This window comes from Cinclus cinclus, chromosome 19 (genome assembly GCF_963662255.1).
Source record: "Cinclus cinclus chromosome 19, bCinCin1.1, whole genome shotgun sequence".
In the NCBI taxonomy this organism is placed as follows: domain Eukaryota; kingdom Metazoa; phylum Chordata; class Aves; order Passeriformes; family Cinclidae; genus Cinclus; species Cinclus cinclus.
Genome location: NC_085064.1, coordinates 5,048,046 through 5,061,366, shown reverse-complemented (window position 1 = coordinate 5,061,366; position 13,321 = coordinate 5,048,046). Strand labels below are relative to the sequence as shown.

Below are 13,321 nucleotides of genomic sequence, written 5' to 3'. Positions count from 1 at the left end.
CTTCAGAGATACTTGAAGCCAAATCCGTGGCTCTTTTGGCCTTTGCTAACTCAATGCTATGCAAAAGAAAAGGAGGAAAAAAAAAAGAAACCCTGACACTAGTTGTGGTGGGAATGGCTGTTTCCTGCCCTGGGTGAGCCCATGTATGGTTTCTTACTTGTGAGATGAACTAATTCTCCTTCACCGGGTGGAAGACACACTACATATGGCAACCTGAAACTTTGGTAGTGCTTGGTCATTGCTGAGGGGTTGGAACTTTTACTCTGATTTTAATTTTTTTTTTTTTTTTTTTTTTTTTTTTGGTGTAAAGTCATCTAAGGAGCCTTGCTGCCTTCAGGAGCATTGGAGGAATTTGTCTTAATTCTTCACCTCAAGTGACTTTATCCCACTGTGAGTGCAGCCAGTGCACTCACCTAAATACCTTCTTCAAAACTTCTTCCCAGCCTGGAAGATCAGGGATCACAGACTTCTTCAAAAACTTCTCATCCTGGGAAAGGCTGCCTACAGTTACTTTATGGGGCAGCAGCCTGGAAAAGTTCTTGGGGACCAAAGGAGGCCAAGTCTGCCGGCCCTGCACTTCATCAAAGGAGCAGGGAAGAAGGAGTCATCAAGGCATGCGGGCCCACACTGCAACGTCTTCGTGGAACATGGTGAGAAATTTCTGTTGATATTTGGTTTAATTTTGGTTTGCTGAGACAGGTACAATATGGATTTATTCAAGACCATGGAGCAGATACAGACATGTGCTTTATGGAAGTCTTGTTTTCTTTCTCTTGCTGCTTAATGCAAATCTTCTGTGGTTGTTTATTAAGAAAATACTTGGGTCAGATTGCTTGAAACCTGGGGAGAGGTTACTGTAGAGCTAAAGGTGAAATGCAAGGAAGTAACTTTTTAACATTGTACAAGTTTCTCATTTCTGCCTTGGTTATGGTTTGCAGTTTGGGAAAGTGTTTGATCCTTTTTGAGTTGTCTGTGTCATAGTACAGAGCAGCCTCAGCCAGTGGTGACGCTGTGGTCAGTGACAGGTGTTCTTTAATTATCTTTACCAAAGAAACTTTGCTACTTGGAAAGGAAAGAAAACCCTTATTTTGGAAAGTTTGTAAACTTATTGCTGTTGTGAAAAGAGTTTCTTGGAGTATTTGGAACATCTTTGCTTAGTTAGGTTTCTCAGAGCTGGTTAAACCTTCATCCTGTGCTGCGATGGATTGAAGTGGAAGAGGCCAGAAGTTTGGGGTAGAGCAACCCTGTCCCTTGCTGGCCTTCTGCAAAGTATGGGGGGAGTTCAGAATCCCAGGAAAGAAGCCAGATGAAAAACTCAGTAGGACTCTGAGGTAGATTTGGTGACTGCATCGTATTCTTCCTTAAAAAACAAACAAACAAAAACCCCTGTAATCTGAAGGCATCTCTACAGAAGTGAGCTGCAGAAATGCATTGTTTTTCTTAAACTCTTTGGAATAATCCTTGCTTTTTGCACAACACTTTAAAATTCTGGTGTTTGAGGTGACTGCTGCTGGCTGCTGCCTTTGGCAGCAGCTTTGATGAAGCTTCTGCAACAGTTTTATCCTGTAGAGGAAGTTTATCTGTGAACAAAACAAAACAGCATCTGTAATCTTCATGTAACTGAAAATTGAAATATTTGCTGTGTCTGAGAACACAGTCTAGTTTGAGGAAAAGTTTTGATTTGTTCTTAGTTTTTAAGAGCTTTCAAACTTTTTCTCATTCTGTGTTTCTACAAGGGCCCAAGAAATTCTCTGAAGTGTTCAACAAACAGAGATCCCATGTTTGTACTGCTCTGCTGAAATACTGTTTTGAGTTACTTCAGTGTTTTATTTTCCCATACAGTGTTTATGCACTGAAGAAACTTGAGATAATTAAGGGAAGGTTAGAGAATATCAGGGCTAACTTGCCTTCTGATGTTAAACCTGCTGTTGGATTTTTCCTTGCTTTCAGTCCTGTGATATACCCACTCCTCCACCCCCAGTTTGGTTCCTTGCTTTTACTACTTTGGACAGAGTTTCAAGGTCAGATGAGGTACAGCCAGAGCACTTGCTGCAAGCAATGCAATATTCTTAGTCCTTTTGGTGTTTTGCTGTAGCAGAAAAGCCAGAAACGTTCTTTTTTTTTGATCATCTAACAGCAATAGCCAGATGGTAACTTCTTGCCAGTGTGACCTGAGGTCAGCAGATCCCAGCACATTCATGAGAAAAAATGCCATCTCTAATGTCCATGTGCCATATGTCCACAAGAGACCTTGGTGTCTTGATTTAGAAAAGAATAAACTTGAAAGAGGACATCAGGGCTAGGACATCTGTTAAAAGAACTGCAAAAGATCAGGCTTGCTTATACACATGAGGAAAAGTTTCTTCCTTTGAGTGGATGAAAAAGGTTCTTCCAAGTCCTGACAGTAAAAGGCAGCACCTCTACTGTTTATTAGGCTCTCTTCTGGGTTTGGGCTGCTCCTGTCCTGAAAAATGCCATATTAAAAATCTGGACAAATTAAGAGGGGAAAAAAGGTTAATTTTAGAAAGTTCTTCCTTTTCCTTTCAGTAATTTGCCTTTGAAATACATAGACTGACATACTTAATAATTAATGAACAGGTCAGCATTTAATGCCTTCAGTCCTATTCGATTATTGTACCATGGGCTGTAGTTCATAAAAATAAGATTGGTGTTTTTTCGGGGCTTAAATGTTTGCATGTTTCCCTTTCAGTACTGTCATTACTCAGTTTCTTCTAATTACCAAATGCTTTATCTGGTTTCTCCATCATACTGTGGGAACTAGTTTGTCCCAGGAAAATCATGTTTCTGGCTCTTTATAACTAAGAAATGCTTAAGGAGAAATTCCATGGTGGGCTGCTTAACCCCCTAGAGACAGGTGAATTCTTAAATATGCTAGTCTGAAATTCTTGTGTATTAAAGCCCATGATAAACAAAAGAAATGGAACTTTTGGTAGCTGGGCTCTCCTTTTAAGGTTGTGTTTTTATAAAGGTATTCATGATCCTGTTTGGTGGGACCATTACCTGTGAAGTTCTACTGAGGCTCATTCAGCAGGCATTTAATGGAAGATCTGGATTGCTTCAGATTTTGGCTGAAAGGGTTAGTGAGTATTATCAGATATTAACAGTGCAAGGCAAAATAACTTTCAGGAAAGTAATTCCGTTTCTCGGTCGTCGCACTCTCCGTAGCACCCAAAGCAACACATCAAGAGGCTTCTGAAAAGCCAAGGAGGCAACTGGCCAGAATCAGCTCTGCTGGTGCTCAAATGTTCTGTGAGAATAATGCAGAAAAGCTCTAAATTTTGTCATGAGCTGACAACTTAGGAGTGCCTTAAGGGGAAAGAAATAATCTATGGGCAAGTTTTGGGCTTCTCTCTTTGTGCTGTTGCTTTCCCTACAGAGGGTGTTTTACAAGCTGGAGTTCATGCTCCTGTCGTTACCCGGGGCAGCAGAGTAGACCTTGCTGGGATTTTTATAAATTTCACCCTGATGCAGATTACTCCAGCTCACAGTTTGCTTACAAGCTTGAACTTGAGAGGAATTATAAAGGCAAAGTTTGCTTCTTTCTCTCTGCTTTTCTTGGTGAGAATTGAGTCTATAATCACTGCTTTTTGGGGGTATCCAGCTGAGAAAAAAAGTGTGGTCAGTAGATAGGTAGGGGGACTCAGTGCACCTTGAAATTTGCACACTTGTGTATCTTGTGCCTTTCCAGAACGTTAGTTTTGGCAAAACTCAGACTTCTGAAAAGCAAGGTGTGCTGTCAGAGGGCTCAGCTCTGATCCCAGGGTTGGCAGGAGTTGACTGGAGTGATTGGCAAACACCACACCTCCTCTGACTGTCTCAGGGAGGTGTTGCTGTACTGAATGATGAGCAGATCCATGAAGCGTGTTGGTACGACAGTATCTCCAAGCAAAAGCAGCACTTGAAGGCTGAAGAAATGAACTCTAATCATTACGTACACAATGTTGAGATGAGGAAGAGATTGATAAAGCACTCAGACTAAAATAGCCTTTTCATAGTCTTTAATAGTGATAAAACGTGGTCTTAGAGTTTCTCTTTCAGCAGGTGAGTGATAGGGAAGCTTAAATGAGCTGTTTACCTCACTGTAAAGAAAGATAAACTGCAGAACTGGATCCATTTATTATACATTTAGTGCTGAATATAGCTTAAGTCAGCCAACTACAGTCTCAGTCATATTAGATCTGAATTCCTTTTCTTGCAAGGGTGCTGAAAGTTTTGCTGCTTTAATTAGGAAGCAATTGTGCAAAATGGATCTATAGCACCAGCTTGCAACAGCTGCCAGTTGGAGATGTGCCCCATACAGTTCACTGTGAGGAAAAATCCCAACAATTAAAAGTAACATTTCCTACATTATTGATTAAAAATAAATTTTAAAGGTCGTTGTGTTTAATAATCTGACTTGTTTTATACTGTTAAGCTTCATGTTTCAAGTACTTAAATTGTGAAAATGAATAAATGACATTATAATCCAGTTCTAAGCACATCCTGGGCTCATCCCACAGTATGGGCAGCAGGGCAAGGGGGGAGATTCTCCCCCCTCTACTCCACTGTGCTGAGGCCCCTCCTGCAGTGCTGTCTCCAGCATGGGAAGGACATGGAGCTGTTGGAAAGAGTCCAGAGAAGGCCATGGAGATGCTCCAAGGGCTGGAGCCCTCTGCTCTGGAGACAGCTGGGAGTGTTCAGCTCAGAGAAAGCTCCAGGGTGACCTCAGAGCTCCTTTCAGTGACTAAATGGGCTCCAAGAGAGCTGGAGAGGGACTTTGGACAAGGGTCTGGTGTGATGGGACACAGGGAATGGCTTCCAACTGGCTGAGGGTAGATTAGATACACAAAAGAGATTCTTCCCTGTGAGGGTGGGCAGGCCCTGGCACAGGTTCCCAGAGAAGCTGTGGCTGCCCCTGTTTCACTGGAAGTGTCCAAGGCCAGATTGGATGGGGCTTGGAGCAATCTGGGATAGTGGAAGGTGTCCCTGCCCATGGTAGAGTTTTGGAACAAGATTATCTTCAAGGTCTGATTTTTTGTACTCATTATCCTTTATCCTACAGGTGAGATCAATATGTCTTCCTTATATGCAATATACATTTATTAGATAGTCAATTGCCCATACATGGAAATGATTTAAATGAGACTCCTTCCATATTAGAACTATTTCTTCAAACCCATGTACTTAAAACCCCTGAAAACCCCTGCATTTATCTCTTTCCATTGTACCTCAGGGCATTTTTATACTCTGTCTCTGCTTCACCAACTGCAAAACTTGAGACCTCAAAGAAACTGCTTTACTAATCCTGACTCCACTTTAGACCATTCACCTGAAATTGGATCATTAGCACCAGCCTAATTGGAAGCTATTTTTTAGATTCTGCCTTCAGTATTTCAGGTTTTCATTCTGAACTGACAAAACTTTCTTTGTTGTTAGGCTGGAGATTTGGCAGCTCCCACATTTCAATTTCCATCTCTATTAGGAAAAACTTATCCCCAGCTTTTGGGATCATTGCTTGTGTATCCAACTTGACTATGCCTCAGTATTAGCTTGGTTAATGCTGACATCTGCTGCATGCTGAATGCAGATTTGTTTACTGCCTCTGACTGTATCCCTTTTCATCATAAAAATCCCTTGCTGTATTTTTTTCCTGCTCCAATTATCAAATACCACTAGGTTTTGCTAAGAAGCTCTTCCACAACACTTGATCTGTGGTGGGAATATGTTTGGAAAGAGACCTAAGACTTTCTAAACTGCTTTTCCACAGGCTGAGGTGGATGATGATGATGATGGGGAAAGGCTAATCCTTTTCCTGGGCAAAAGCATTTCTGTTTTGTGCACTGACTAATCTTTGATAACTTGCCATATTTAAGCAGTTGATCTCTTTCATGACAAATAGGTAGCAGTTGCTCATATGCCAGACTTTCATTAACAGATTATGCTAGTTGTGCATTCTTATTTACAAATTTTAATAAGAAGGCTATGGTAGGAAATCAGGACAGGGAGGCAAGAGAAAACTCCAAGGTATTAGCATAGAAATATTTCCTTGTAGGCGATCATCTCTTTCAGCACAATTTAACATTTACCACCAAACTCTCAGTATTTTACATTGGAAAGTTTAAATCTTAAGCTTGAAAGTGAGTTGACACAGTCCTGTTGCTGAGAGTCCTGAGTTTCATCCCTGGGGCTCTCAGTGTCAGGCTCTGTGGTATGTGGCAAATCACGGGGCTTGTAGAAAGGTGAAAATGGACTTGGAAAGTCTTATCCTGTTGGCTGTGGCTTTAGGGTGGGGATGCTGTTGGGTTGTGCCTTGGAACAACAGGGCTGTGTTTCCAGCTGTGCTTGTAGGAACTGTGATAAAGCAGGCAAGAAATAATGGGGGGAGTGTTTTGATAGCCCTGGTGTTGATGGGACTGTAACCAGACTTGGCAGGTATGAAGTGAGGAATGCTCTTAGCTGACACCAGGCAGTGGGGATGCAGAGCTGCAGCAGTTGGGTCCAGCTCAACACCCAGCTGATACCAGTGTTGTGCTCACTAAAGGTTCACAGCACCCTGCTGTGAGTTTTGGACCCTGTCTGGAGTGTTTCAGCATTGCCAGGACATTCCTGCAGCTCCATCAGTGTACTTGATCCACCCTGTAAAGTTTAAAGCCTGCATGGCTATGGTACTGTCTGGGTGGACTGGACGTTGGGTGTGTTGCAGGTGCCGTCTCCTTCAGCTGTATAAAACACTCTGATTTGCATCTACAAAGACTGAAGGAAGTGTCTGAAACACTGGTGACCTTCTGGAATATTTTTGCAGATGGACTTTGCTTTCCTTTTTTTTTTAGGCAAGGGGAAGGGGCAGCCTTCTCTCTGCAGTGTCTGTTAAGAGTTGTGTGAAGAGCACCAGTGTCTGCACCCAGCAGCATTTTGTCAGTTCAGCCATGCTGTGCCATTCTTGTCAGAAGACAGTCTCCTTGTAAAAGGTCTGTTGTGTTCCTTTGTTGTAGGAACATCCAGAGCAGCTCCAGCAGAAGTGAGAGGGACTCTTTCTTCTTTGCTTCCATGACTGTCTTATCAGTCAGCTCTTAACTCTGCTTTATGTTGCTTGAAGATCAATCTAAACAATCTGTAGAGGTTATTAATCTGCTTCCCAGAGTGTCCATTTAATTGGTTTAAGGAGGATTCTTGGGCAAAAAGGTAATGAACATTCAATTTTAGTGAGTAAAGCTGCCTAAGGCAATGTCTTTCCTTAATTCTTAACTAAATTAGTTCTTAGTTCTTAACTTCGGTCTTTCTTTAAACTTCTGTGTTTATTGCCAATGTTGCACTTAGATATTAAGCATACATTTTTGTGAGATGGCTGGAAGTTTCATCACGCTTGTGGCAAAATTTGATATCATTCTGCTAAAATGGTGTGTTGTGCTCTGGGAGGATTCCCTTTCTACACATCTTGTAATGCCAAGGCAAGTGTGTCCTGAATATCAGCTTGCTTCAGCTTTTGCTTAAGTACTTTCTGAAATTAGTGTTGAAATTAGATTTAGGTTGTTTTTTGTATGTGTTTTCTTTTTCCCCAGCATTTTTCCTGGCTGTTACCAGCTGGGTTGTGAAAAGCAGGGGCTTGCTTTTATGCAGAGTGATTGCTGCTAATTTACATGGATGCAAGCAAGCTCATCATTCTTTCATGAGTGAGGAGACTGCCTGATTTATGTTGTGTCATCTTTGAGCACTGTTTTTACCTAATGAATAGAGTTTCACAAGAGATTATTAATCATTAAGACTTTGGTTTTAGTGTGTGTATTAAAGAATCAATATTGCTGCATGTTGCCTGCCTTGAGAAGCTGCTTATCCATTAGTGCTGCTTTTCTAAGGCATTCTGGTACATTTATCTTTTTGGCTGACTTCAGTTCCTACCTTATTCCTGCCACGTCTTCCCAGGGCTTGAGCTGTGTCCAGTCTGCCTCTCTGTAGATTCCTGCTTTGAAGTGCTGTCTGAGCAGTAGCAAAGGTTGTTTGGTCCAGTCTCTCCTTAGAGCTCATGAAATAGTAAAAGGCTGAACCCTCCTCTGCTGTGGTTTGCACTGCACATTTGCATCAAAGAGGGAGTGATGGCCTCAGAAACTGGGAATATTGTGTGATGAAGACTATATTGAATTACATACTCTGCTGCCTGTTAAATGCCTGTGTTTTGGATGGCAAGGCTTGCTGGAGGAAAGGATTCCCCAGTTCTCTGCCCTGCTGTTTGTTCCCTGTCCAATGTCCATCTCTGCTGGAAGTACAGAGTGACCTGGGCATGTTCCCTGCGTTTCCCGTCACGCTGCTGCTGTAGAGGAGGAAATTTCACTTGCTCTGCACATCCAGAATGTCCCAAAACACACTCAACGTCAGCTCTGTCAGGCTTTTTAGTGACCCCAGTGAGCTGATCTCCTGCCACTCCACACCTGGGGGGACTCGTGGCTATTTCATGGCCTTGTGTGTGTGTGTTTTCCCAGAATAAACAAGGTTGTTTTTCCAGAGGCTGAATGTGTGAATGGTAGTGGGATAAGGACATGGAAACTTTACATAGGAAATTCCTTGGGCTTTCAGGAAATGTTTGCTCTGTCATTCGTGTTCAAGTTGCCCAAATTCAAAGGCTGCTTTGTTAGGTTCTGCCTCATTTAACATACCTGGTGAAGGGCTGTTCCCAAGTTCTCAGTTCCTGGCCTGACCACAGAGGGTTATCACAGGGCTGTTATGCAGGAAACAACTGTTTTCACTTGGGTTTTTGTGAATAAAATTATTGAATTAATTTAAAGTGTTTAAAATTATTTACATAATTAAAATTTAAGCTTTATTACAGAGGTGTAAAGTAAATGAAATTGTCATTTGGGGCACTGGCCACCAGATGTCTTCTGTGACTCTTCACTAACTTGCTCTGATTAAAACAATCCCTGCAGTGAGAATAGTCTTGGAAATGAGCAAAAGTTTAATGGTGAGAACCAGGGTCAGAAGTGACAACTGTGAATTTCAGAAATAGTGGCTGTCAGGTCTTTTCAGATACTATTAGAACCTGTAATCTTTGTGTGCTTGCTTGCTGATGGAAAAAAAAAGTTAGTAGGTGATGTTTGCTTTCACTGTTAATGGGAAAATCTTGCTCCCTCATCTCAAGCTGCATTTCAGCCAGTTCTTTGTTTAAAAGAGAAAATAAATAGTTTTCAGTTCTGCATTCCTTTTCACTTATTGATGTCTTCTGCATTTGCTCTAATTCCCCTACTTCTTTTGTTTTGCTGCACTGACTTTTTAAAAATATAAATACTTTCCTAATATTAATATTAAATGTTATATTCCTCTCCGTATAGAAATTGAATTGGTAAATTCTCTTGTAGCAGTGAGTTCAACGTTTGTGAACATGAGCTTTTTATGGCAAGGATGCTCAGGGAGTATCTGGAAACAAATTCAGCCTATGACACTTAGTTACACAGTTGGTGTTGTCTGGGTGTCAGAATTATTCTCACAGAGCTAATTGTGGAGTTACATTATTATGAAGTCATAACAATGCTTACAAAAGCAAAGCTGTAACCTAGTAATACTCTGTTTTACTCATCTCTCTTTGGGATGGGAGAATTTTATAATAATGAAGATTTAGTGTATCTAGCAAAATGGTTTAATCTATAAATATGTATGTGTGAATGGGGTTTTATTTTTACTAGTTTTATTGGCTCTAAGTTCTTTTAATTCCTGATATGTCTGACAACACACAGTGTTCATTTAAAAACGACATCCCATTTTAGCCTGAATAACTGGAACAGCTATTAGAGCTATTGTTGTCTGGCTACACCTCATGTTTGCAAATAACTTAGGAAAGCTCAAATGAAAAGTTTTGAATAAATGCCAAGCTGTTATTTCTGCTTTAATATATTTAGCTGGATGGATAAGAAGCTGCATTTAAAAGTCTCTGCAATCAAACTGTTACTTCTTACAAGACTTATTGATGCATTGCACTAAATGTGTTTGCTATATACAATTTTTTTGTCCTCAACATGCAGCTATTAAATAGAAAATAGATGTCCTTTACAGGAAATGAACTGGAGGGAAGACAAAGCTCTTCCCATCATTTGATACTGTTGATGTTCATATAGAAGCTGTAATTTCCCTGGGCTCTGCAGATTGTCTGTTATGTCTAAATAGTGCCTCCCACACAGAGGTTTGGATGTCAAGGTGCTATCATATTTCAGGTATTAAGTAGTAATTATTGTTATGAGGTGATCACATATGTGTAAGTGTTGCTCAACCTTTCAAATTCCTTGTCATTAGGGAAAAAAATGTGTTGGGGAAGCTGCAGTCTAATTTAGCCCTCACTGTGAGAACTGCTGGTGCTTTTTACCTTGCTCTTGCTGAAAAGTAGGATAAAAAAGGCTTTTCATGACCACAGATGCACCACTAGATGTGATGCGAGTTGTTATGCTTGCGAAATAAAACTTGGAGACATAATCTGGGATTAATTCTGGATTTGCTGTAGCAGTGAGTCTGGAGAGGGCCAAATCCTGAAGGCTGTGACTGGTTAGGAAAATGTACTCAGTTATCTCTTAAGTAGGTAATATTTTGAGCCAAGCAAAAGGAAGAATTAGAATAATAAAGGTTGGATTTTTTGGAGGCAAAAGCTCGCTTGAAATGCTAATATAATCATCTTGGTGACTGCAGTTTTGCCTCTGCAAAGCAAAGGCAGTGCATGACATTTCATTGAAGACCTGCTGCACTGTTGATAAGCCAACCTCTCCTGAGAGGAATCATGAACTTCACTGAGCAGCAGCTTGGCTTTGTAATTGTGGTTAAAAAACACAGGATTTGAAAAACATTAAATGAAAATAGATCAGTGCCGCATTTATTATCAGGTAAGGATTCAAAGAACCGTGCAATGTTAACTTGAAATATTTGCATTCCACTCTTAGGAATAAGTAGCACAAATCCAGTGAGCTGTTTTTGCTTTAATTTGTTAACTTGGGCTGCTTTTCCCCAGAAAAGTGAGTATTGCATTGTTACATCATTTAGTCCTGCCTAACTACAGAGGCATTAAAAACACCGAGGTGAAAGTCAGACACCAACAGAGCAGTTGCTTTCCAGCTCAGACATCTGTTATCTGCAGTGTTCCCCAATTTAGGAAGTGGTGGGCTTCAGCAGGGCTTGGGATGATGTGGAGCCCCTGGAATGAGACACATTCCATGGCCGTGGTCAGCCTTGAATCACCCTTGAGTTGATACACCCCTGTGCCCTGAGTCACAGCAGCCGTGGCAGAGCTTTGTCTGCCAGGAGATAAAGGGTGCATGTTGTGGCTGAAATGGGGACATCACCAGTGAGCCACTTCTGAAATAGCTACACTGTGTGGAGGCCAAGGTGCTTGGTTGGGCTGAAATATCTTGGCCGTTCTACCTTTAAATTGCTCCATGGGTGTCACAATTTTTTAAATTCCAGATTTAGAAGGAAGGTGGCTCTTCTGTGGTTATGAGGCTTTCATCTGCTGAAGCTGTGTTTCAGAAAGTTGATGTGCTGCTTGTGAAATGCTCCCCTAAGGCAAACAAGCCCTTTGGGGAGGGGGACTGAGGGCTAGAGTGAATCAAACAGGCATTTTATATTTCAATTATTAATACAGTACTTTTTATGATTCTCAAATTGGAATTGCTAGCAGCTGAATTTTAAAAATGTACAAACTTCTAAAACTTTTAGGAGTAAAGCCTACCCTTTGCAAGTAAAGGTACTGTCTTCTACTCAGAGACCTCTTTACTACAGTCTTGCACAATCACACTTGGATTTGAGTTCTCTTTATCTTGCTGCAGTGTGTTCTCTTTGTATCCGTGGTCAGCCATGTGGAGGTGTCCATAAGGGATGACTTGAGGGGAGCTCTGCAGCCTCCTCTCAAGAGTAAGGTCTTGCCTGAGAGGACTCACACTCAAAAGGTAATTGCAGGGTGCATTCCTGACTTGTAATCAAGATTTATTTAAAATGGATCTAAGCAAGCAGTCATATTATAAATTATTATCACACGGATGCTGAATGCCAAGCTGAACTAATGGATTCCCGTAGACTACCACAAATTGGATTAGAGTACGTTGGATGTTTCCCCTTGTGCCTCTCTCCCCATCAAAAATTGTATTTAAAAAACAATCTGAGCACAATACTTTAGGCAAAAAAGGGATGGAGGAGGAGGTCTGTGAGAGAGCTTTTGCTGAGAAGTTCTGTCAGTGCACCTACACCTTGACTCCATGTTGTGGTGTGGCTGAGCTGTGTGAATGCAGCTCCTACCCAAACAAAGCCCCACAGGAGCCAGGGATGTTGGAATTCACCTCCTTGTGCCATGCAGCACTTCTGACTCCTCTGGAGTACAAATCACCCTCCCTGACTCTTGATTTCAGAGGCTGCCATGTCAGTCTGAGCATCCAAGGTTTGTAGCTGTAGTGAGGGAATTGCTTTTAGCCTGGGATCATACCTGGGATGTTTGATGAAGCTTTGGCTTGAGGAGCTGGCCTTGCCAGGGGTTGGCCTGGGGGTGTTTTATGAGATGCACAAGTAAAAGCAGATAACAGGCATGGGGGAGGAGAGCCATGGAAATGTTCATGGCTGCTCTGGGGCTCTTCTGCTGCTTCCTGCTGTGGGGATGGCTGTGAGCCAGCCTGGGTGATAGAGCTCCTGTTACTGTGAGACCACAGATAAACCACAGCAGGGACTCTGGATCCTGCTTTTCCTTGTGCCACTTCCACTTTTCCTCCCACATCTGGCCCTTGCACTCACAGTGATGTGCTACCAAAAGCAGTCCAAATAATACAGAAAGAAAAGCACCTTTTTCTTTGCACCTGACATCAGTGTTAAGTTGCAAAGAATAATTGAGATTCTTTTCTTTTTTTTTCCAATCATTTCTCCTCCATGCTGAGGCTGTCCTTGGATAAGTAAAATGTATATTTTCAGGCTGGGTAATTGAGGTTTGTGTAGGCAGTGATTCCAGGGATGCATAGGTGCTGAGGCAGATGAAGTTCTGTGTTATTCCTTGTAGTAGGGAACAGCATCACAGATTGTTAACAAGTACCTGCTTGGATTGTTCCTAAGTCAAAAACCAGATCGTTTGTCTTTATGTTCTTTATCATCATAAAGGTGCAAATTCTTTCTCTATAACCCATATAAATCAGTAATAAGATTGCATCATAGGAGGGGAAGAGGGTTGAAAGTGTGGAAGGGCTTGAAGGTCCTCAGAGATGAAATAGTTTGTGTTTGCTGGTTTAAACTGGAAGCTCTGCTTTTTGTACATCTATTGATGCCAACATGGAATGCTATGCACTTTTATTTGACTTTGGTTTATTCACTGGAGTGGGGG

At 41.6% G+C, this 13,321-nt stretch overlaps 1 protein-coding gene across 1 annotated transcript in view; it reads left to right on the top strand.

Moving 5' to 3' along the window:
• Window positions 1-13,321, top strand: part of ABL1 (ABL proto-oncogene 1, non-receptor tyrosine kinase) — a 75,685-nt gene continuing 62,364 nt past the window's right edge. The window contains exon 1 of the mRNA XM_062505416.1: window positions 1-650. Within this exon, the coding sequence (XP_062361400.1) occupies window positions 515-650 (136 nt within the window). The 5' untranslated portion in view covers window positions 1-514. The remainder of the gene's footprint in view (window positions 651-13,321) is intronic.